Raw genomic sequence first — 21,604 nt, 5'->3', positions numbered from 1 at the left:
AAGAAGCAAAGTGCTGAAATACATTGTTAGAAAAGCTGGAAGCTAAACTGTAATACTGTCAAAGCTGGAAGATAGTAGTAGTAGTGGTACTAGCTGTAGTAGTAGTAGTAATGGTAGTAGTAGTAGTAGCTGTAGTAGTAGTAGTAGTAGTAGTAGTATAGCTGAAGTAATAGTGGTACTAGCTGCACAAACACTATGCCATATGAAAGGTATGGTATTGATTGATGTTTGTAGAAAGAATTATAATAATCCCGGCAGTTCTGCAAATTTTTCCAGCCTAACATGAATAAAAGTAGTCAAATTGGGCGGGAAAACTCACCAAATCTGGCAAGGCTGCTTGAACATCATAAAAAGTAGTCAAATTGAGTGGCAAAAACTGCCCAATCAGGCAACACTGCCTGCACGTCCTCGCGCTCCTCCCTCAGCGGATGGAATCGATTGGTTCGGTAGTTTTGGCCACATTAATTGCACAAGTTTGGTTGGAAGAAGAATAACGGAAAAGGGATATCAATGTTATGCATTCTTATGCACAATAATAACAGTGATACATGTAAAGATGTCAAAAAGTTACAATCAAAGTTATTTTTTCAACTTGAGTTATCTATCTTTCAACGAATTGTGGGAAGCGCTATGCAAAACGTCATGTCAGTGGTGGCCTCTCCCCCTCGGCTTCCTCCTCCTCCCCCCCTCCCAGCCTCACTCCCCCCCCCATCTTCTCCTCCCCCTCCCCCTCCCCCTCCTCACTTCCTCCTCCCCTCCAGAGTAGCATCAAGCTGCAACCCCGAAGCCGTACACTGTGGTGTGGCAACGCACTGTGGTGTGGCAGGTTGGGTTTTTCAGCTTTTGGTGTGTTCAAGATGCCTCGGACACCAGCCTGGGGAAATCTCCCAGCTTTCTTGCGGCATTTCTCTGAGGCACGCCCCCTTTTGGTCGCACCCCCTCGGAATTCTGAGAGCAGACCGAGTTCAGTGATGACGCTCTCAACAAAAATGGCTGCGCCCATGAATAGATTAATTTTTTTCTTTGTATTTGTACCACATTGGTCATTTTAACGTTGTTTTAGCGTGTAAAAAAAAAAAATTACAGACTGAATGGTGGATAGGCAGGTAAAGCTACGTGGAAGTAAAGGTTGGAGATGAGGAAAAAAATCTTCCCCTTTAAACCCTGCATACACTTCTTTACTCCAAAATGAAGATGGAAAGCAGAGAATAGACAAAGTGTAGCACTACACAAACTAATAGTCACGATGGAATCCAACAGAGAATACAATTTCAGATAACATCTGTCTTTGCCAAAATGCCAGGAAAACCAGCACTTTTTATTATTTTTTTAAGATCAAATCAATATCAATATAACAGCAAGACAAGTAGTTAGGGTAAACCCCCACAAACAGTCATATACTTAGCAAAACATCACAAACAGCCATATACTTAAAAAATAAATTAAATATTGCCAAGAGGAATAATTGACTTAACTGTGTGAGGTTGCAATTGGCATTGCACTTGATTGAACATTTCAAACAAACCTATATATATATATATATATATATATATATATATATATGGTGGATATATATATGGATATATATGGTAGGTTTGTTTGAAATGTATATAAAAAGAAAATGAGAGAGAGAGAGAAATAGAGAAACAGAGAGAGAGAGAGAGAGAGAGAGAGAGAGAGAGAGAGAGAGAGAGAGAGAGAGAGAGAGAGAGAGAGAGAGAGAGAGAGTCCTACTTATTGACGGTCTTCACAGGTCTTCACCCAGGTCTTCACCATGTTCAACACTTTGGACGTTCTTGTTCCTGTCTGTATCCCCAACAGTAGCCGTAAAAAAAAGCGTGTCATCTTTGGCTGCGCTGCGAAATACTTATCAGCGTCTTTTTTCTTTTTTTTCTTTTTTAGGTTGGTTGGGGCCCCCCTACTTTGGGGGCCCCAAGCGGCCGCCTACCTATGCCTCTAACCGCCACTGGTTGCCACACAACCGTGTGCGGCTCCGGGGCTGCAGCTGGATGCCATTGCCCCTCCCAGCCTCACTTCCCCTCCTCTTCCTCCTCCCTCCCCCCTTCTCCTCCTCCCCCTCCCCCTTCGCATCAACAACTCGCTGAGACGAGAAGCAAAATGGCCGCCAGTAAGCTAGCCGAGCACACAGCGCCTGACAGTCATCGGGAGGTTCTGCACGGCGGTCTGTTTACAGTCTGAGGAGCGGGAACTCGAAACGAAGGACTTCTACGAATTCGCGTCTCCTTTTCCACGAACCAACGTTTCGCCTTTCCACGATGTCGTTTATTTTTCAATTCAGCCGCGAAGAGAGCCGCGCAGAGCTAGCTCGCCGCGCTAGCTAGACCCGCTAGCGCTTTACGATCTGCACGAATTTTCTGCACAGAAGCACTTTATGTTTTACGTGATTCCTGAGGTGAGTGTGCATCTTGTTCGACGTCCAACGCGTCGTCTTCGTGTTTCGCCCGACCGCGAATTCGTATCTGCGTCAACTTTTCAAAACGTATTTCGTTTTTATCTTTTCGGTTTCGCTGCGCGGTCGCAGATGCGCTGCGCGAGCAGACAGACGTCACTAAAGTTCGTGGTTTTATTCGACCGTGGTGGCGGACTTCGTGGTTTTATTTCGTGTTTGTCGTCTGATTTCACCCTGGTAGCCAAACAACACGGTTTGAACCCCGCCCGGTAGCTCGGTTCTGGTGGGATGTGTCCATGGCGGGGTCTCCGGTGACGTTAGCCGGGGGTCGGTACCTAACGGTCCCGGTGTGGAGGGCACACTAATACCGTCGACCAAAAACATTGCGTCAATGCTGATACCATCCGATGTTTATTATTCAAAGCTAATTCCACCATAACGTGTGTCTACATCGCAGGGTGGGGGATAATATCTCTGATCGGAGGGCCATCAGGCTGTAGTCCCAGCCTCCTGGAGGTGTCTACAGCAGGCTGTAGTCCCAGCCTCCTGGAGGTGTCTACAGCAGGCTGTAGTCCCAGCCTCCTGGAGGTGTCTACAGCAGGCTGTAGTCCCAGCCTCCTGGAGGAGTATACAGCAGGCTGTAGTCCCAGCCTCCTGGAGGAGTATACAGCAGGCTGTAGTCCCAGCCTCCTCGAGGTGTCTACAGCAGGCTGTAGTCCCAGCCTCATACAGCTGTCTACTCGAGTCTCGATGTTTACCTGTGGTGTTCAAGCACAGGTTCAATGGACGTGGAGGATGCTTGTATGTTTACGTCTGTTGATCTGTGGGATGCACCCCCCTGTTGTCAGACACCTTTAGTTCAGCAGCTCGTCCACTACAGTAGGATCTCATACCTTGCATAAAGAAATTGTAGTTAGAAAATTGTCACGCAGTTATCAAGCCAAGAAACGTCTTATGTTTGCAATTGTGTTGATTGTAAGTGTAAACTAGATGGTCCTACATCTCGTCGGTTGAGGCGGTGTTTAGGTTCATGACTGGCCTTCATGTTCAGGGCTTTCAACACAGGTTAACCTGTTTTTATAAACAGTTACACAAAGATGCACTTGTTGTGTTGCTTGTTTGTTTTTTGTTGTTCGCTGTGCCTTCCAGAGTCTCTGTTGTAATTGTGACCACAGTCTGATGAATAATGTAAAGGGAGGACTTTTGGCAAACCCCTAGTGACTAACATTACAGTTCGACTGCCGGCTGGCAGCGATGTGGTATAACTGATTTAATTTCCTTAGGAGGGTTGTCTCGGTATGCAAGGCAGCGTTTCCCAACGTAGGGTAGCCTGGTGCGTATAGGGTCGCTGGAAGATTGCTGACTTTTAAGATATTTGACTGTCATGGCGGATATTTAATTAAAAAACCTGGATGAGTTAAGGTACATTATTTGAATTCAGACGACCTAAGATTTCATAGCTAAAGGCAAACTGCTACTAAACTGCTTCAGTGATGCATTGTTATCCAGGATGGACGTTAATGGGTGTGGAAGCACATGCATCTGCTTTCGATCATGGGCTAAAGGTTGTGAACCCCTTGATGTACAGTATACCATACACATGACTAACTTCCACCTTGTGTTTTATCGCCCCCCCACAGACGGGAGAGTCAGGACAGGGAACAGCAGTTCATGGAAGACAAGAAAAAGAAGAAAGAGGATAAAAAGAAAAGGGACTCCTCTCAGAAGGTGAGGAGGAAGACTCCACCTTCCACACCCACAACTCCACCTCAACCATATGCATCTCTACCTTTTACACCTTCACCTTACAAACCTATACCTTCTACACCTCCCCCTTCAACTTATGCACCTTTACCTTCCACACCGCCACCTTAAACGTATGCACCTTTACCTTCTACACCTCCCCCTTAAACATATTATTATGCACCTTTACCTTCAACACCTCCACCTTAAGCTTATGCACCTTTACCTTCTACACCTCCACCTTAAGCTTATGCACCTTTACCTTCCACACCGCCACCTTAAACGTATGCACTTTTACCTTCTACACCTCCCCCTTAAGCTTATGCACCTTTACCTTCTACACCTCCCCCTTAAACATATTATTATGCACCTTTACCTTCAACACCTCCACCTTAAACATATGCACCTTTACCTTCTACACCTCCACCTTAAGCTTATGCACCTTTACCTTCTACACCTCCACCTTAAGCTTATGCACCTTTACCTTCTTCACTTTCCAAACCTCCACCCTCCACACTCTCGTCTTTGAGAGTCTTCCGTTTCACGCTGCCTCCTCCGTTTACTATCTGCTATCAACACCTGTGTACACAGCTCTGCCTTTCACACCATAGTATCCACTCTTTCCCTCGCCTTCACCTTGCATCTCCACCTTTTGGGGAAATTGTTGATGTTTATGCAACTCTATTTTGTCATTTCAGGTGCCAGACCCAAAAATAAAAGGTAAATTTTCAGTTTGTCTTTTTCTTTGAGAAGTACAGCACCAACAGACTACATTAATAAAGGGATTTGTAGTTTGTTTGTGTATTCAGCTAGATTAATGTTATGACCTATGGGAGTGGACCCAGGTGTTTGCTACTGACACCATGTCTGCTTGAACTCTTATCTATTGCTCCCGGCGACTTACCCATGCCACAGCAATACTCCCAGAATGCACTGCTGTGCCATGGGGGAATTGGGTTGTAGGAATCCTGAAACTAGGCATCTGGGACATTGAAACAGGTGTTGAATATCACAATATGATAAAAGTGGTTTAATGCAGAGAGGGCTGTATTGCATTTATTTGTTATTTATAAATAATGGATCCCACCTTCGTCTACTCGATCCATATACTCTACTGGTGTAGCCGGTGATGTATAGTATCGATGTGATGACTTGTTCATACAAATCCCTCAAATTCTTCTATAGTGAATAATTAAAGTAACTGTTTTGGGGTTTGGGAATGTCAACAGCTATTTCCCCGGAACCCACCTTGTGGGCCTCATCACTTATTAACTGTGAAGTTATTCTAATCTTTGTCTGCAGTGCCAGAAGCAGCCAAGCCCCCCACCATCCAGCCGCCCTCCGCCCCGGGACCCATCTCCCCCGGCCCCCCCCCCACCACCTCCTCCTCCGGCGGTCCTGGTGCGTCCCTGCCTCCTCCCGACGGCGGGAACAATGTTAAGCAGCGGGCTGCTGTGGCCACCGGACAGCCCTCCTCCTCCTCCTCTAACTCCTCCTGCTCCTCCTCCTCCTCCTCTTCTGGGAGCCAGGCGTCGTCGACGGCCCAGCGCTACATCCCCCGCGAGGTGCCCCCGCGCTTCCGCTGCCAGCAGGACCACAAAGTGCTACTGAAGAGGGGCCAGCCGCCCCTGTCCTCCATGCTGCTGGGGGGAGGCGCAGGGGGAGGAGGCGCGGGAGGTGGGGCTACTCCTCCTCCGCTCTCCTCTCAGTCGGGAGAAACCCCCCCAGCTGGACCCATAGGTGGGTGGATTTCGTTCTGTCGGGGGGGGGTCTTGGGGATAGGGTGGTTTTGAGCCCAGCCGAATGGTACTGGGTCCAATCCGCTGTTGTCGATTCTCTGTGTGTTTGTAGTTCTGTCAGGGCTATAGTTGTTAAACAATATAACAATCTAATTTCCAAGTGGAGAAAATCCAGGAAAAGATTCCTGTGTTTCAGTACTTCGTTTGAGAACGTTTCTCCTCCTTCCCTTGTAGATCTGAACCCGGGTTCATCCTACTCCTCCTCGCCATCCGTCGCTGCTGCTGCTTCTTCTACTACTTCGTCTTATGCAAATTCCACTTGGGGGGCGGGCTCTGGCAGCCAGCCCCCCTCTCAGGGCTGGGAGAAGGTGATAGTGGACGGGTCTGACCTGGAGGCGTGGCCCAGCATCCTGGGTGGGGCCAAGCCGTGTTCGGGCGGGACGGGGGGCGGGGCAAGCAGGGAACAGGATCATGCACCCAACAGCAGTGCCTCATGGAACGAGAGGAACGTTCAGCAGAAGGGAGTGGGTGAGGTCGGGGGCGGTGACCACCCCTCCTCACCCCCTTCTCCCCCTCCACCCTCATCGTCATCGCTCGCTGAATGTGCGGGAGGCTCCCCGTGGGGCTCCTCCCCGTCGGAGTCCGGGACAGGAAGTGATGCGCTTAACAACTCCAACATGTCTCATCTGGGACCAGGGTCTCAGAAGAGCCCTGGAGGCAGCTGTAGTAGTAGTAGTGGTGGTGGTGGTGGGGGGCCGGCCCCGGGCCCAGGCTTCAACCCCAGCACCAACCCCTCTGCCTGGCCTGCCCTGGGGCCGGAGCAGACCCAGGGCCCCGGTGATGGTCTCCGTCCATCCACCAGCCCTCTCCCTCCGTCCTCTGGGAGCCAGCCAGGCCTCCAGCAGCAGCAAGCTGAGGGGCCGGGGGCAGGGGTCTCCGGGGGTGGAGAGCCCTGGGGCGGCCCCGGAGCCGAGCAGGGCCCTCAAAGGGGGGCGGGCACTGGCGCGACGGGGCTAGGACCAAATCAAGGAAGCGGCGGAGACGGGGGTGCCAATCGATCGGGCTCCTCCTCCTCCTCCTCCTCCTCCTCGTGGCGAGCCATGCCTCCGACCTCCTCCTCAGAGATCACCGCGGGGGTCTCCCCGGGCGACGGCTGGGGGAGCGGGGGTCAGATCCAGGAGGACAAGGCGTGGGGCAGCCAGGGTGACACGACCGGCTGGGGCCAGCCAGACAGCCACGGCGAAACGACTGGCTGGGGCCAGCCAGCCAGCCAGGGCGACACGACTGGCTGGGGCCAGCCGAGTGACAGTAGCTCCACCACCCCTGGGGCATCTCAGGGAGCGGGGGAGGGCGGGGGTACGGGAGAGTCAGGGTGGGGGGGTTCTGGAAACACTGCAATAGGAACTGGAGGGACAGCCCAGCCTGGCGGGAGAGGTGGGAGCAACAGCAGCAGTAGTGGAGGGAGTGGCGGCGTTGGGGGCGGGGCTTTGCAGGACTCCGCCTCGACAGCATTTGCGAGCGGGGCGAAGGCCTGGGACAATCAGACAGCGGAGGAGAAGAGTGGGGAGAGAGGAAGGGTGGAATGGGGAGGCGCAGGAGAAGGTGGAAGGCAGACTGGGGTAGGAGGCGGAGTTGCAGGAGCTGGGAGCAGTGCAGGAGGAGGAGCACCCAATCAGAAGACGGACAGCTCTGGAGGCCCCTCCTCCCAGCCGACGCCCAACGCTGAAGTGGCCTTAAAGAGCATGCTCAGTCGCTCCGACCTGGACCCGCGGGTGCTGTCCAACGTGGGCTGGGGCCAGACCCAGATCAGGCAGAACGTGGCCTGGGACATGGAGGCGTCTGCCGCCGCTGCTGCTGCTGCCGCAGGAGGAGGGAAGCTCAAAGACAAGAGCTCATCATCGTCATCGTCGTCGTCCACCAACACAACGCGCGGCTCTGGGTATTCTGGGGCCAACGTGGGTTCGAAGACCACCGAGCCGCCCACTGGCGGAGGCAGTGGCAGCAGCTCGGGTCCCGGTCCAAAGAGGGACAGCTGGGACGGCGCCGTGGCCCACCAGCCTGGCCGGGGGCCTCACATGGAGGCTGGGAACCGGAGGAAGGCCGGGTCACCGGTGGGGAACAGCGAGGGGAACCCGGCCAAGACCGCTGGAGGCTGGGGGGGACTGGCCCCTGAGAGTCAGGGAAAACCCTGGGGGGGCGAGGAACCACAAGAATGGAGAGACCACAGAGGAGGTGGAGGTGGTGGAGGAGGCTGGAGAGATGGCGGAGAACAGGGTAGAGGTGGGTGGGGAGCACCTCCAGAGAATAAAGGAACCGGAGGATGGAAGGATGTGGGAGGTGGAGGGCCTAGTGGAGGAGGGGGAGGGGGGAGAGACTGGGGACAGCGAGAGTCTAAACCAGGAGGGATGTGGGGAGAGGGGCGTGGTGGAGGCAGGATGAACTCTGACGAAGGCTCGTCCTGGGGGGACGAAGGAGGGCCTCAGAGAGGAGGCTGGGGGGGAGGGGACGCTGGAGGAGGAGGAGGTGGGGGGAGCAAGCCCCACCAGGAGTGGGGGGGTGGCAAGCCCCATGGCCCACCAGCACAGACACCAAACAGCCAGGTGGCCCCAATGAAAGCCCCCAATCAGCAGCAGCAGCAGCAGCACCAATCACAAGGCCAGCAGCCCGCCATGGCGGGGGGGTGGGGCGGTCGTCCGAGCACCGGTCCGCCTCCGCCCTCCAAGAGCCAGAACCAAAGCCCGGGCTGGACATCAGGCCCCGTCCCCCGGGCTGCTGGGCCGGGGGGAGGGGTTGGGGGGGTGGACCCCGCTGAGTCCAGTGGGTGGGAGGAGCCGTCCCCCCAGTCCATCAGCCGCAAGATGGAGATCGACGATGGGACCTCCGCCTGGGGCGACCCCCAGCGCTACAGCCACAAGAACGTCAACATGTGGGACAAGAACAGCGGCTCTGGGGGCCAGGGGTCTGGAGGACCGGGGTCTGGGGGCCCCGGGCATGGCCAGCAGGGACCCTCCCCTCCCAACCCCCAGCAGCCCCCCAGACGGCAGCCCCCCAACAGGGAGTCTGGCAACAGTGCAGTGGGTCAGTACCTGGTCCTTTTGTGGGGGGTTTATTCAAATATTTTTCTCATAAAAAAAATTGTTCTAATCCTCAATTTCTTAAATTTGCAGTGACGAAAATGAAGATGTATTTGTTTAGTCAGTAGAATAGCAAGAAATTAAGAAGTTGTTTGTCGGGCGGGTCACTTTTTGATTAATCATGTTGTTCTTCATCACGTGACCTCAGGTATGTGGGGGAAAGGAGGCGGACAGCCGGATGACACCAGTGCGGGTGGCTGGGGTCAGAGTTCATCATCATCACCATCAGCAGCGCCCGCTGGCTGGGGAGACCCTGACCCTGATCCCGGGAAGCCGTCCGGTTGGGGGAACCCCTCGGCCAATCCTGGCAAGCCAGGTGAGCGGCCACTGGTCGAGTAATCCATCGGATGATGTCATGGATCATCGTGGATTAAAAATAGAAATATTTGGAATGTTTGTGGTTTTGTTTTTGTTTTCTAGGCTCTTATTTAGTATATTATTATTATACTTATTATTAAGTATAAATTGAACTAATTTGTAATCAACTAGCGCTGAGTTTATCGTGTGCTTTGAGGAGCTTGAGTCTCTTAACTGATTTGGGTTGGTCATTTAAGTTGTTTTAGTAAACAATTGGAATTTTTTAACTGGTTATGCTTCAATTTTGTTATCGAAGTGAGTCTCCATCTCTAAGTGGACTTGGGTTTGAGTGTGGATCCATTTAATTGTGTCTTGCGGCCCCTCAACCTTATCTTAACTTTCCTGATCCTCCCGTCCGGGATTAATGAAGTAAATCTAATCTTGACTGTAAAATAATGAATCACCTGTACATCCGAACTATTAAAACTGTAATGAATTCACCACTGTAATTAAGCTTCAATATATCTAACCTATGGGCGCTATAAGGATTGGCAGTAAATCAAAGCTGATGATCATAAGTTCATCTAACCTTTTGTCCTGTGTTAAATTTCTCCCCCGAAGGCCCCAAGTCCGGGGAGGGCTGGGGGTCAAAGGGCGAGGGGCCCGTGGCTGCCTCCCGCCACTCCAGCTGGGACGAGGAGGAGGAGGGGAGTGTCTGGAACAGCGGGGGGTCCCAGGGAGGCTGGGGCCATGGCCACGGCGGAGCCAGGGGCCACGTCAAGGTACGACCACACACCATGACGAACTCGACAACACCCGTCAGTTTTAGTTGCATATGGCTGAGGAGGTAGAGTGGGTTGGCTGGTAACCGGAAGATTTCTAGTTCGATCCCCAGCTCATCCTAGCTGAGGGTAGAGGTTTCCCTGAGCAAGACACCTCGCTCTGACTGCTCCCAGCGAGCTGGCTGTCTCCTTGTGTGGCTGACACCGCTGTCAGTGTGTGAATGTGTCCATGAATGGGTGAATGTGAGGCAATATTGTTAAGTGCTTTGAGGGGCCACTGGCTAGAAAACTGCTAGATAAATGCAGTCCATTTACCATTTATAGACTGTGTATCAAGATTACAGACGGATTAGAAAAGCAGATGCTGTTATCCGAAGGGACTTGATTTGAAGCCAGAAACAGATCTTTAAGGAGCAGGTATTGAACCCGGTCCCTTGTGGCTGGGATTGGAACACCCTAGCGACTGTATTATCCCCCCCCCCCTACTAATGCTAACCCTGGGCGTTCCTTAATCCCGGGTCATGCCTCGTCTCCAGGTGGGTTGAGGTATTAAACTATGTCTCTGATTTACTCCACAGGGGGGCCGGGGTGAGAGCTGGGGTAATCCGATGTCGCGGCAGTTTGCCAACATGGGCCTCCTGGTAAGACGTGCTTTGGTAAATCTGTGGACTTAACCCCTTTAGCTTGGACCATGTTCCCCGTTCACATCTTAAAGGTCCCATGACACGCCACCAGGTGTGAGTGTGATTAGCCGTTACAAGCAGTTTTGAAAATCTGGGACCTTTTAAAGAGGCAGGACACTGATGGTTCATCACAGGCCGTTTCAAAACACACCACTTTGTGACGTCAACTCGTCACCCCGCTGGTAGACTGCTCCTACTGTTAGGCTGCAGGAGGTGATCTACCCACCATGTATCTGGGTGGATGCGGCCACTTGTGATGTCACCAATGGATAGGTTTTGAAATGGCTTACGATGAAGCCTCCACCTGACACCTGGTGGTGCACATGGGGCATCTTCAACAGCTGAAAAATCAGTCTGGTGTCACTAATGCTAACGCTAACACTAACCTACGGTTCAATAGGGTGACGACCCGGGCGGCGACAAGAAAATGGAGGGAGACAAGAGAGGGATGAGTGACTACAACGGAGAGATGCGGCGAGGAAGAGGAGGAGGAGGCTACCGCATGCCAGGCTCTAAAGACATTGTGGCTGGGGACATGGGTCACTATGGCGACAAGGTATGCTGGCAATTAGCCAAAGAGGCTACAAGAACTCTGTGTAATCCTATCCATTGCAAAAATAATTCCAATTAATATAATTTCAAGGATGTGTGCAATATCAATCATTATGACCAACATGAATTATAACTAGTGAACCAATAGTTTCTGATTTCTGACCTTGGGGGTGGCTCTGTTTTTGGGGTCCTGGTTCTTTTGTGGGGGGCTGACCGTGTCTTTGTTCTCTCCCCCAGATGAGTGGCCATGGGGTTTACGGCGGAGGTGGTGGTGGGGGCGGTATGCCTCCGTCACGAGGCATGCACCAGCCCGGGGGCCATCCTATGACCCCCACCCAGGGTCTACGAGCCCAGGTGCCCCACCAGTACATGTCTGCCCAGGTACCCCCAAACACCTACCCCCTACCCTTCCACCCCTTAACTTAACACTCTCCTCCATCCATTTTCTGCTCCACCTGCATTTCAAACACCTGATTGACAGGCAAGATGGATTCTTGAAGCAATTAGGGAAGAGATGCCCTGAATGGTCAGAAATGAGTCGAGGGTCTAAAATGGAAATAGCCTCGTACAGAGGCCAGCGCAGTGGACTCAAAACAGATATTCTAACATTGCATTTCGTTAACTAATTAGCTGGGGCGTTTCTAACCAATAACCCTCCAATTAATGGCTCTGAAATCGTACATAGGACGCTTTTATCCAAAGCAGCTTTGCTGGGAATTCAGATTGTGGAAGATCTTGTAGTTCTTGTGACTTGAGATAGGCCATTAGCATTGGGAATCTCCCATCTGCCTGCCTGGTCCTCTCCCAGCATTCGCTCTCATGACCTCCCCTCCGCTGTTTCTCAGGTCCCAGGGTCCATGATGAAGCAGATGCCGTCGCCTGGCAACAGCATTGGCGGGGGAGGTGGAGTGGGCGGGGTGGGTGGGGGAGGAGGAGCAGGAGCAGGAGGAGTGTTCCCCCCTCAGCTGTCCCCGCAGCAGTTGGCCATGTTGAGCAACATCTACCCTCATGTCCAGCAGTTCCACCTGGTGAGCTCCCGCGCTCGGAGCCCACTGCACGCTCTGTTGGGCTATCCTTGTGTGGTTGGTTTCTGATTGGCTGACTGGTTGTGGTTGGCCTTCACTCTTTTCTGATTGGCCTGCATCAGTATAAGTTGAATTAGTGCATGTAGGGGCACAAGTTTCTTAACTGAGTATGGTTGGTGGGTTGTGATGGACTAACTTTGTTTGGTGGGTCATCACTGTCTTCTGATTGGCTAGCTGTGTGTGGTGGGTCGTCAAAGTGTGCAGATTTGTCTGTTCCTCCTATGTTCTTTCTTTTCACCTTCGTTCTTGCTTTTTGAATGGCAATACTTAAGCTTCTTAATGATTCACTAGACCAGACTGTAATGAGTGGTGTCGTTAATCTGCAGGCGTGTCAACTCCTCCTGCAGCAGCAGCAACAGCAGCACCAGCAGCAGCAGCAGCTGCTGCAGAACCAGAGGAAGTTCCCCCAGCCCCTCCGCCAGCAGACCGACCCCCAGCAGGTGAGACCCCGCAGAACCACACTCCTACCGTATTGCACATATATGTACACATATTTATATAAAGAGATGCGTGCTATGATATAACATGTATTAAAAGGGTGGTGGTGGTGCAGGGGATGACTGTATGTCATATGGTGTTCTCTACAGTTGGCCAGGATTATGGCGGTCCTTCAGCAGCAGAGACAACAGCAGGGAGGAGGAGGAGGGGGGAGCTCCAAGCTGTCTCCCTCTCACCTGGGTGGAGGAGGCCTCCCCAAGCAGCCCATGACCGGGGACCCCCTGAGCCACCCCGGGGGCGGTGGGGTATCCCTCTCCGACTTCCACGCTAAGACCCAGGCCATGTACTCTGGTGAGTCCCCCACAGGCGGGCTGCTTTTATCCAAAGGGTCTTACAATAAGTACATTTGTCAGAAAGAGAAACAATATTTCTCTGTCTGTACAATGTGGATGTTCATAGAAACAAGTGCCAAGCACCAACAAACGCTAGGTTAACCCATTCCCCATATACAAAAAGCTAGCTAGGATAAGATGACCAAACAGAGTCCACTATTGGGTTTTTATCATTCTTAGGAGACTCTTTCATACACAGCAGCTTTGCAGTGAATTCAGAGCGTGGAAGATCTTGTAGGCACTTTGCAAAAGGGAGGCCCTGTACATTGGGAATCAAACCTACAACATTTCGGCTCGCTGTTTGAGCACCCAAGTTACTGCCCTGTCTACAAATACAAAAATCAAGCGAATTGAGTGCAGATTGCAGTTGAAAGCACTGATGCTAGTCAGCCTGTCGCTGTATGACCCGGGCTCAACACTGCATCTGCTTGCTGTTCTCACAGCATCCACTAGAGGGCGCTGTCCTACTGGCTCTACAGCGCTGCTTCTCCTTTCAGATGGACAATGGTTATGACTGTGGAGGTGATGGTAGTGATGAAGGGGGTGATGATGATGGTGTCTTTGTGTCAGGTCTGGCACCGGGAGGGAACCTGTCCGGACTGGACCTAGGCCAGGGCGGGGGTCCAGGGATGAAGGACCCAGGTGGGGGGCAGCAGTCTCGCTTCAAGTGGATGATGGAGGGCCACTCGCCCTCCTCCTCCTCGCCGGACGCCATCGCCGCGATGCACAAGAACGGTACGCCGGCCAACCGCACGACAGAACCACAGCCACCGTGTGTAGTGGCTGCGCAGGTGGCACAGTGTCTCCATCTGAGGGCCCTTGATGATGGATCACTACCCTCCTGCCGGGGCTGATCTGAATGCTTTAGTGCCAGTGGTCGGCATGTGGCTCTGGAGGTTTGAAGTCTGAAGTTTGCTTGTTCGATCCCCTAGCTCCTCCTAGCTGAGTGTCGAGGTGTCCCTGAGCAAGACACCTCACCCTGACTGCTCCCGACGAGCTGGCTGTCGCCTTGCATGGTTGACTCCGTCGTCGGTGTGTGAATGGGTGCATGAGTGGGTGAATGTTAGGCACTATTGTAAAAGCGCTTTCAGTGGCCACTGGTTAGAAAAGCGCTGTATAAATGCAGTCCATGTACCATTTCCGTCTGCCTTGTATTTATGTCTGTGTTTGGATGTGTCTGTCTCTCCCCAAGGCCCCATACCCAACCCCATGAAGAACAGGGGAGGCTCCCCGTACTCCCAGTACGAGATGCTGGGGCCCGAGGGCCTGGGCCTCCCTCCCCAGGGCCCCATGGACCACTGGCACCGGAGCCCCGGGACCAAGATGCCCCACAAGCCAGGCCCCCCCAGCTGGCCCCCAGGTGACCCTCCCCTCCTATACCTAAAAGACCCTCATCTGCTAGCCTAGAGACCATCCTGATCACGTGAACTCACTTCCTGTTTCCCTATCGGATCAGTCTGAACCTTCAGCCATCCACTTTTCGATTTCCAGAAATTACAATGAAAGCGGGGCCAATCAGGACTGCGTCGCGGTTGTTGACATAGGGGCCAATCAGGGACTGCGTCGTGGTTGTTGACATATATGGGCCAATCAGGACTGCTTCGCAGTTGTTGACAGGGGCCAATCAGGGACTGCGTTGTGGTTGTTGACATATATGGGCCAATCAGGACTGCGTCGCAGTTGTTGACATAGGGGCCAATCAGGGACTGCGTCGTGGTTGCTGATGTATACCGGGCGAATCAGGGACTGCGCCGTGGTTGTGGACGTATACCGGGGCAATCAGGGACTGCGTCGTGGTTGTTGATGTATACGGCCAATCAGGGACTGCGTCGTGGTTGATTACATAAAATACAGGCTGGCAACAGTAATGTCTTCCTGAAGCATCGAGGGGTAACGTTAACATTAGTAAAGTAAATGCAAAGTGCAGTTATCACTGAAATGGACTCAAAAACTAGAGTCTGCCCTCGGAATATCAGTTTTTGACGATTTGGATCGCGCACCGTGAAGGCGTCACAGCAGTCACACTGATTGGCTGAAGGAGTTTGTCCAGGCAGAGCAACTCGCACCCACTGAAATCCATCCAGACTGATCCTTGAAGCGCAACAGGATGTGCGGTCACGTGATCGGGATGGTCTGCAGGCTACATGACCTGTTTACATACTCACCTTTATTTGGATAATTTAATTTAATTGAATCATCACACAAAGTGAGGTTTGGTTCTCAGCAGTGGTCAAAATACTGAAGGAAACTATGTGCTTGTAATAATATGATCTTTTTTTTTCTATAAGCCATTCCTGGTCCTTTCCTTGCATTTCCTCTCTATCCTCTCTGCTCCTAAATGACGCTGATGCTGTCTGTCGTCATGGTAACAGAGTTCCAGCCCGGTGTGCCCTGGAAGGGGATCCCGAGCGCGGGGGACCCTGAGTCCGACCCCTTCATGACCCCTGGCAGTGTTATGAACCCCCCGGGTCCGCAGAGCCTCCAGGACTCAGACCACCCTCTCCTCCGTGACAACACTGGTACGTTGTTACTTTTGTGTGGCAACCCCTGTTTTGTTGGTCATCAGCCCCTTTTATTATTTTCGTCAGTCCCGTTATGTTATCGGTTGACAATCACTGTTAAGTTGTTGGTCTTTAACCTTATCCTGATCAATTGTTTGCCGATTCCGGTTACGTTGTTCGGGTTCCACCCTGTTAGGGTCTTGCGGTCCACCCTGTTAGGGTCTTGGGGGGCCGCCCTGTTAGGGTCTTGGGGGGCCGCCCTGGTAGGGTGTTGGGGGGCCGCCCTGGTAGGGTGTTGGGGTCCGCCCTGTTAGGGTCTTGGGGGGCCGCCCTGTTAGGGTCTTGGGGGGCCGCCCTGTTAGGGTCTTGGGGGGCCGCCCTGTTAGGGTGTTGGGGGTCCACCCTGTTAGGGTGTTGGGGGTCCACCCTGTTAGGGTCTTGGGGGGCCGCCCTGTTAGGGTCTTGCGTTCCACCCTGTTAGGGTGTTGGGGGGCCACCCTGTTAGGTTGTTGGGGTGCTGCCCTGTTAGGTTGTTGGTTGTCAACCCTGGGACCAACAACGGCGTGTTTCATTTGTTACGATTTAGATTAGAACTTATATATGTTGTTCTTGTGTTGTAGACGTGTGTGATACTGGTGTTATGCATGTGTTTTTTACTGGTATTGTGCATGTGTTTTGTACTGGTGTGTGATACTGGTGTTGTGTGCTTGGTGTCCCAGGGCCAAACTGCTCCCTCCCCACCTCGCTGCCTTCCTCCGGTGCCTGGCCCTACAGTGCCTCCGACGGCCCCCTGGCCAACGCCCACAGCTCAGGTACCCTGTCTCTCGCTCTCGCTCTGGTGCTAGAGGGAGACGTTATGCATGATGGAGCTGTAATAAGGAGCATAACAGCCTGATGAGGACATGTGTGAGCGGTGCTTACACAACACCTGGCACCGGAGCTGAACTATGGGACAGAGGAGCTAGTATTGACGACAGAACACTCCTTCAAGGGTCACAGAGACGGCTGTGAAGTAATGAGCGCTCAGGGTTGCGTAAGACTCTGCTTGATAGAGGATTGAAGGAGACAGACACTTTGGTTTTTGGTGCGTGAGGGTTTGGGGAAGTGAAAGCTGAAGTTGATTTTTTCGTGTTGGTTTTTGGTTGCTTTCATATGTTTTTAGTTAGTTGTGTTTTGGTCTCTCCCTTTGCTCGTTTTTTTAATTCTCTCCTCTTCTCCCCTCTTCTTACCCTCCTCCCCTTTCCTCTCTTGCTCTCCTTCCATGCTCTCTTCCTCTCCCCTCCCCTCCCCCCTCTCTCTCTTCCCCTCCCCATTTCCTGTTTAGCTAAGTACTCGGAGTACAAGCCCAGCTGGCCCCCAGAGCCCATCGGACACAACAAGCTGTGGAAGACCAATCGCATCAGCTCTCAGCTGCCACGCCCGCCGCCAGGATTATCCAGTCAGAAGCAGGCCCAGCCCTCCCCCTGGGGCAGCGGAGGCCCCCGATTGGCCAGGGGATGGGGAGGGGGAGGGGGAGGGGGAGGAGCTAGCCAGGACTCCCGATTCAGTCAAGGTACAACTATTCAAAACACTGGAAACTGTTTAACCCCTTCATGGTCACCGTTTCTCCACAAACACGTCGTATACACCAGGGTGACAGCAATATGGTTTACTTTTTATAGAATTAATAAATTGTTTCTCTCTCTCCCCCTTCCTCACCCCTCTTCCCCATCACTACAGGCTCGGCATGGAGTGACGGGCTGGCCTCAAGAGGAAGCTGCTGGCTGTTGCTGAGCAACCTGACCCCTCAGGTATGGGCGGGGGAGGGGGGAGTTATGAAGGAAGGTGGTGTAACAAGGGAGAGATCAGACGTAACGAGGACGAGAGAGGGAGAAGGTGGTGTTGAGATACAGGGAGGGGCACTGTCTAGAGATAGAGTAGCAGAGAGGGAAAGATATTTGCTTATGAAGCTATTCATGGAAGAGATGAGGGCATCTGTGTGAAGAGGCCATGCAGGAGTTTAAAGTGCAAGTGACCCCCAACATCATCTTTGTTTTGGTTTTAAACATCCTCGTGTGTCTTAAATGACCTTCAGCATAGTAAGATATGCAAATTGGTCGCTATTACTATAATAATGGCTTCATTTAGAAAAAACTGTCATAAAACCCCAGGTCTCCGCCAACCAATCTGTGAACGTTTTACTCTGCTGACGTCTCGTCCCTTCTCCTTTCCACAATCCTCAGCGCAAAGTGTTTTTCTTTATTTCCATAGTGTTCAAACTCTAGTTGAAACAATGGGTTCAACAACCCTTTAAAGCCCTGATTACTTAGGGGCTCATATAGGAACACGCGCCCCCCCCCTCCCCCCCCCCCCCCCCAGAAGGAGCATGGGGCGAGTTATCGGTTTCCACGGCAGCTGTCAGTCATCTGCGTTCTCAGTCATGTGCGACCGGCTGCTAATTGGATTGGGAAGTTGGGTGATCCTTTTTAATCAATTACATATGGCACCGATCGCCCTGCATTGGGAATACTACAGCGTGCAAAATGGCAAGTTCACTCGAGCAGCTTTTATATTGTAGCGAAAGATTGAACCTTTTGTTATGCATTGTGTGCATTTCCCAGACATTGTCACAGTGACAGCCTTGCAATCCTTCACAGGCCCATATTCAGATGACTTCTGTATAGAGGGAGCTTGTAAGGGAATTGGAATCTTTGGATGTGTTTGAATGTAAACGTTGTCGTGTCTTCAGATCGACGGCTCCACTCTGAGGACCATCTGCATGCAGCACGGCCCTCTGCTCACCTTCCACCTGGGCCTGACCCAGGGCAGCGCGCTGATCCGCTACAGCAGCCCACAGGAGGCGGCAAAGGCCCAGGGCGCACTGCACATGTAGGTTCACTACACACACACACACCGTCACACTCCGTCATACACACACATATGTAGGTTCCTCCCTGCACCACCTCACACACACTCTTCATACAAACATACACACCAGCAGACACACGCATACCAACAAAGCAACACACGCCAATACAACCCCAAGCACACAAACACCACTGCACGCATCCACACACGCCAACAGAATACAGCATATCAACACAACCACACATATCGACAACAACCACACATCTACAGATGCGAACTACGCACACCAACACGACCACTTACAGACATACATTAACGTACGTTAAACAATATTCCACTAATCCTGATTTGTTTTGTTTTCAACCCTCCCCCAGGTGCGTTCTGGGTAACACCACCATCTTGGCTGAGTTTGTGAGCGAGGAGGAAGTCGCTCGGTATTTTGCACATTCTCAGGCCGGTGGGGGTGACGGGGGCCCCACCGGCTCCGCCCCCGGAGGGCCCCAGGGGTCGTCGGGACCGGGCCCCTCGGTGGCCAGCAGCGGAGGCAGCTCCCCGGGCAGCGAGCGGGGGCCGGCCACCCCTGGAGGTGGAGGAGGAGGAGGAGGAGGAGCAGGTGGGGTTGGGGGGTCGACGGTTCTCTCCACCGGCTCCGGTTGGCAGAACCTCGACGGCAGCGGCAGCTCCTCAGAGGGCTCTGGGGCCCCGGGGCCCGGCCTGGGTGTGTTCTCCCAGTGGAGCACCAACGGGACCGGGGACGGGGCGGGGCCTGGGGGGGCAGAGCCGGGTGGCCGGCCGGGGATGTGGGGGGCCGTGACGGTGGGGTACCCCGGCGGCGGCGGCAGCATGTGGGGGACCCCGCAGATCGAAGAGAGGCACCAAATGGACAACCCGGCGGCGCTGTTGCCAGGCGACCTGCTGGGGGGCGGGGCAGACTCCATCTGACTCCGCCCTGGTATTTAAATGTTTAGGTTTAGGAGACACGTTGTCACAGCATACACTGGGAAACATATGTTCTTTCTATAGCATACACGACAACGGAAACACTTACTCTGTATGCATATTAATGTAAACACACACTTTGCGTACGCGTACATGGTATGCAAGTCAATGTAGACATGTTTAGCTGAAATGTGAGATATGCTTACACACATTCTCGTGGCCAGATTTAAGCTATTATCTAAATCCATGCAGGGACTGTTAGATGTGTGTGTGTGTCTGTGTGTGTGTGTGTGTGTGTGTGTGTGTCTGTGTGTGTATATGTGTGTATATATATATGTATATGTGTGTATATATATATATATATATACATATATATATACATACAGCCTTTTTTTTCCACAGATGAAGATTTCAACTGCTTAGACTTGAACCTGTAAACGAATGAGTGGGGTCCCGGTCTCAAAGGCCGGACCCCGTTACGGCCGCAACGTCCTCGGATATTAAGAAAAAAAAAAGGGGGGGGGATCTTTTCATACAGATTTACATACACGTGCACACACACCAAATGCAGAGGCGCCCGGCGGTCAAACGCGGCCGCGGTGGGCGGGGTCACCAGCATCCACGGAAGAGACATGAAACTGACACGACGACCTGAGGTGAACTCGCCGTTTGCGTTTCCTTTTCAAAAGAAAGAAAAAAAAACGGAGATTAACTGCATCTTACTGTGTATGTGCATTGTCCGTTCTCTCGTTTTCGTTTGTACGTATGGTTTTAATTTTTTGAAAAATTTTGAAAAAGTGGAAATATTGGAAAAATGAGTATTTTGTTTTTGTTTTGTTTTTTCAAGAAGCTGACCTCTTACTGTTGTCTCTCGTATTCTCTCTCAATCACGTTTGTTACTGTTGCGATAATGAAAGTTGAAATTGCTGGCGGTTCGAGGCCATGGTGTTGTGTTTCTCCCCGTGTGTCATGTGACGCACACAGGAGGTGTTTGTTTTTCTTGTTTTTTGTGAGTGAGTTTGAGACCAAGTTTTGTGGATTCAAAAGAAACCCACAGCCGTTTGTTTGTGTGACTGAGAACATTTCGACGTGCGGTTGACGTGTGCATGTTAACGCCCGGTCGTGTGTGTGTGTGTGTGTGTGTGTGTGTGTGTGTGTGTGTGTGTGTGTGTGTGTGTGTGTGTGTGTGTGTGTGTGTGTGAGACGATGGCTGCTTACTTTACAGAAGGTCTATTACGAAAAAAACGTTTGAGTGTACTCGGTATACCGCTGTGTGTTCAACAATTATTGGCACTAAGGCTTTTTCTCATTTAAGTTGAGTGTTTTTTAGCGAATTTTTTTATTGTCCAAAAATGCAATAATAAAAAAAAATAATTTTATTGACGAAAAAGAACTGAGGGCATCTGCTTTTGAGATAAAGGACATGCCAAATGTTATCAAACTGTGTGATGTGGTCGGGACGGGTGGGGCGCGTGTTTACAGACGCTCCAATAGTTACCGTTTGTTTTTATGTTCCGTTGTGTATTGGTTTTAAATTAAGGCAGGCTGTCACACTCCTGTCCAGTGTTTTTTCTTTTTTCCTTTTGAGATTTTACAAAGAAGAAATTTATTTAAACAAATGAGAACAAGATTAATAATAAAGTTGAAAGTATTGGCTTCTATCTTTGTCGAGGTATCTCTTGATTTGATCCCTGATTCGTTGCCTAAATCTGGTGAATGTGAAACATTTGATTTGATGGGAGGACCGTTATCAAAGCTTTCCAAGATATGCAAATAATAACTAGTTGGTATGGTATGAGTGTACTATGAAATACCAATGAAGATTATATTAAATAAATACAAGGAAATAAACAAGTGCAACACATTTCTAATTTGTTGATGTGAAATGGTATATGCCCTTCAGTGAACATTTCTTAGTGTTCAGGAAAAAAAAAAAACATTTACAGTAATTCTGTCAATGGTAAAACAATCAGTAGAAATCAATGAATCAAACAGCCAAATGATTAGTCACAATGTCCCAAACAATGGCATTCCGATGCAATACGGAAACAGTCAAGTTAAC

General features: G+C 51.5%; 1 protein-coding gene across 4 annotated transcripts; it reads left to right on the top strand.

Annotated features, from left to right (window-relative positions):
• The first annotated feature begins 2,118 nt into the window (after positions 1–2,118).
• Positions 2,119–21,326, top strand: LOC311360244 (trinucleotide repeat-containing gene 6B protein-like). 4 transcript variants are annotated; one of them, XM_084480350.1, is made up of 21 exons: positions 2,119–2,413; positions 4,051–4,138; positions 4,852–4,873; positions 5,456–5,893; positions 6,127–8,970; positions 9,175–9,342; positions 9,945–10,105; positions 10,684–10,746; positions 11,189–11,344; positions 11,578–11,721; positions 12,186–12,368; positions 12,773–12,865; positions 13,013–13,214; positions 13,826–13,990; positions 14,448–14,615; positions 15,628–15,774; positions 16,476–16,568; positions 17,081–17,308; positions 17,476–17,546; positions 18,485–18,624; positions 18,978–21,326. In XM_084480350.1, the coding sequence occupies exons 2-21, from the start codon at positions 4,082–4,084 to the stop codon at positions 19,543–19,545; spliced, it is 6,111 nt and encodes a 2,036-aa protein (XP_084336476.1). In that variant the 5' UTR covers positions 2,119–2,413; positions 4,051–4,081; the 3' UTR covers positions 19,546–21,326. The 4 variants fall into 4 exon arrangements, with proteins under 4 accessions (XP_084336476.1, XP_084336475.1, XP_084336478.1 ...); XM_084480349.1 differs by having other exon boundaries at positions 12,752–12,865; XM_084480352.1 differs by lacking the exon at positions 12,186–12,368 and having other exon boundaries at positions 12,752–12,865.
• Positions 21,327–21,604: the final 278 nt, after the last annotated feature.

This window comes from Micromesistius poutassou (genome assembly GCF_964030765.1).
Source record: "Micromesistius poutassou genome assembly, chromosome: 1".
Classification (NCBI taxonomy): Eukaryota; Metazoa; Chordata; class Actinopteri; order Gadiformes; family Gadidae; genus Micromesistius; species Micromesistius poutassou.
Note: the sequence above shows the minus strand (reverse complement) of the source record. Positions and strands in the feature narration are given on the sequence as shown.

Excerpts from the sequence above, each read along its gene's own strand:
- LOC311360244 (XM_084480349.1), top strand. The coding sequence starts at position 4,082 with ATGGAAGACAAGAAAAAGAAGAAAGAGGATAAAAAGAAAAGGGACTCC. Across the intron at positions 11,345-11,577 it reads TGGGTCACTATGGCGACAAG|ATGAGTGGCCATGGGGTTTA; the intron begins GTATGCTGGCAA and ends TCTCTCCCCCAG. Across the intron at positions 12,866-13,012 it reads AGCAGACCGACCCCCAGCAG|TTGGCCAGGATTATGGCGGT; the intron begins GTGAGACCCCGC and ends TGTTCTCTACAG.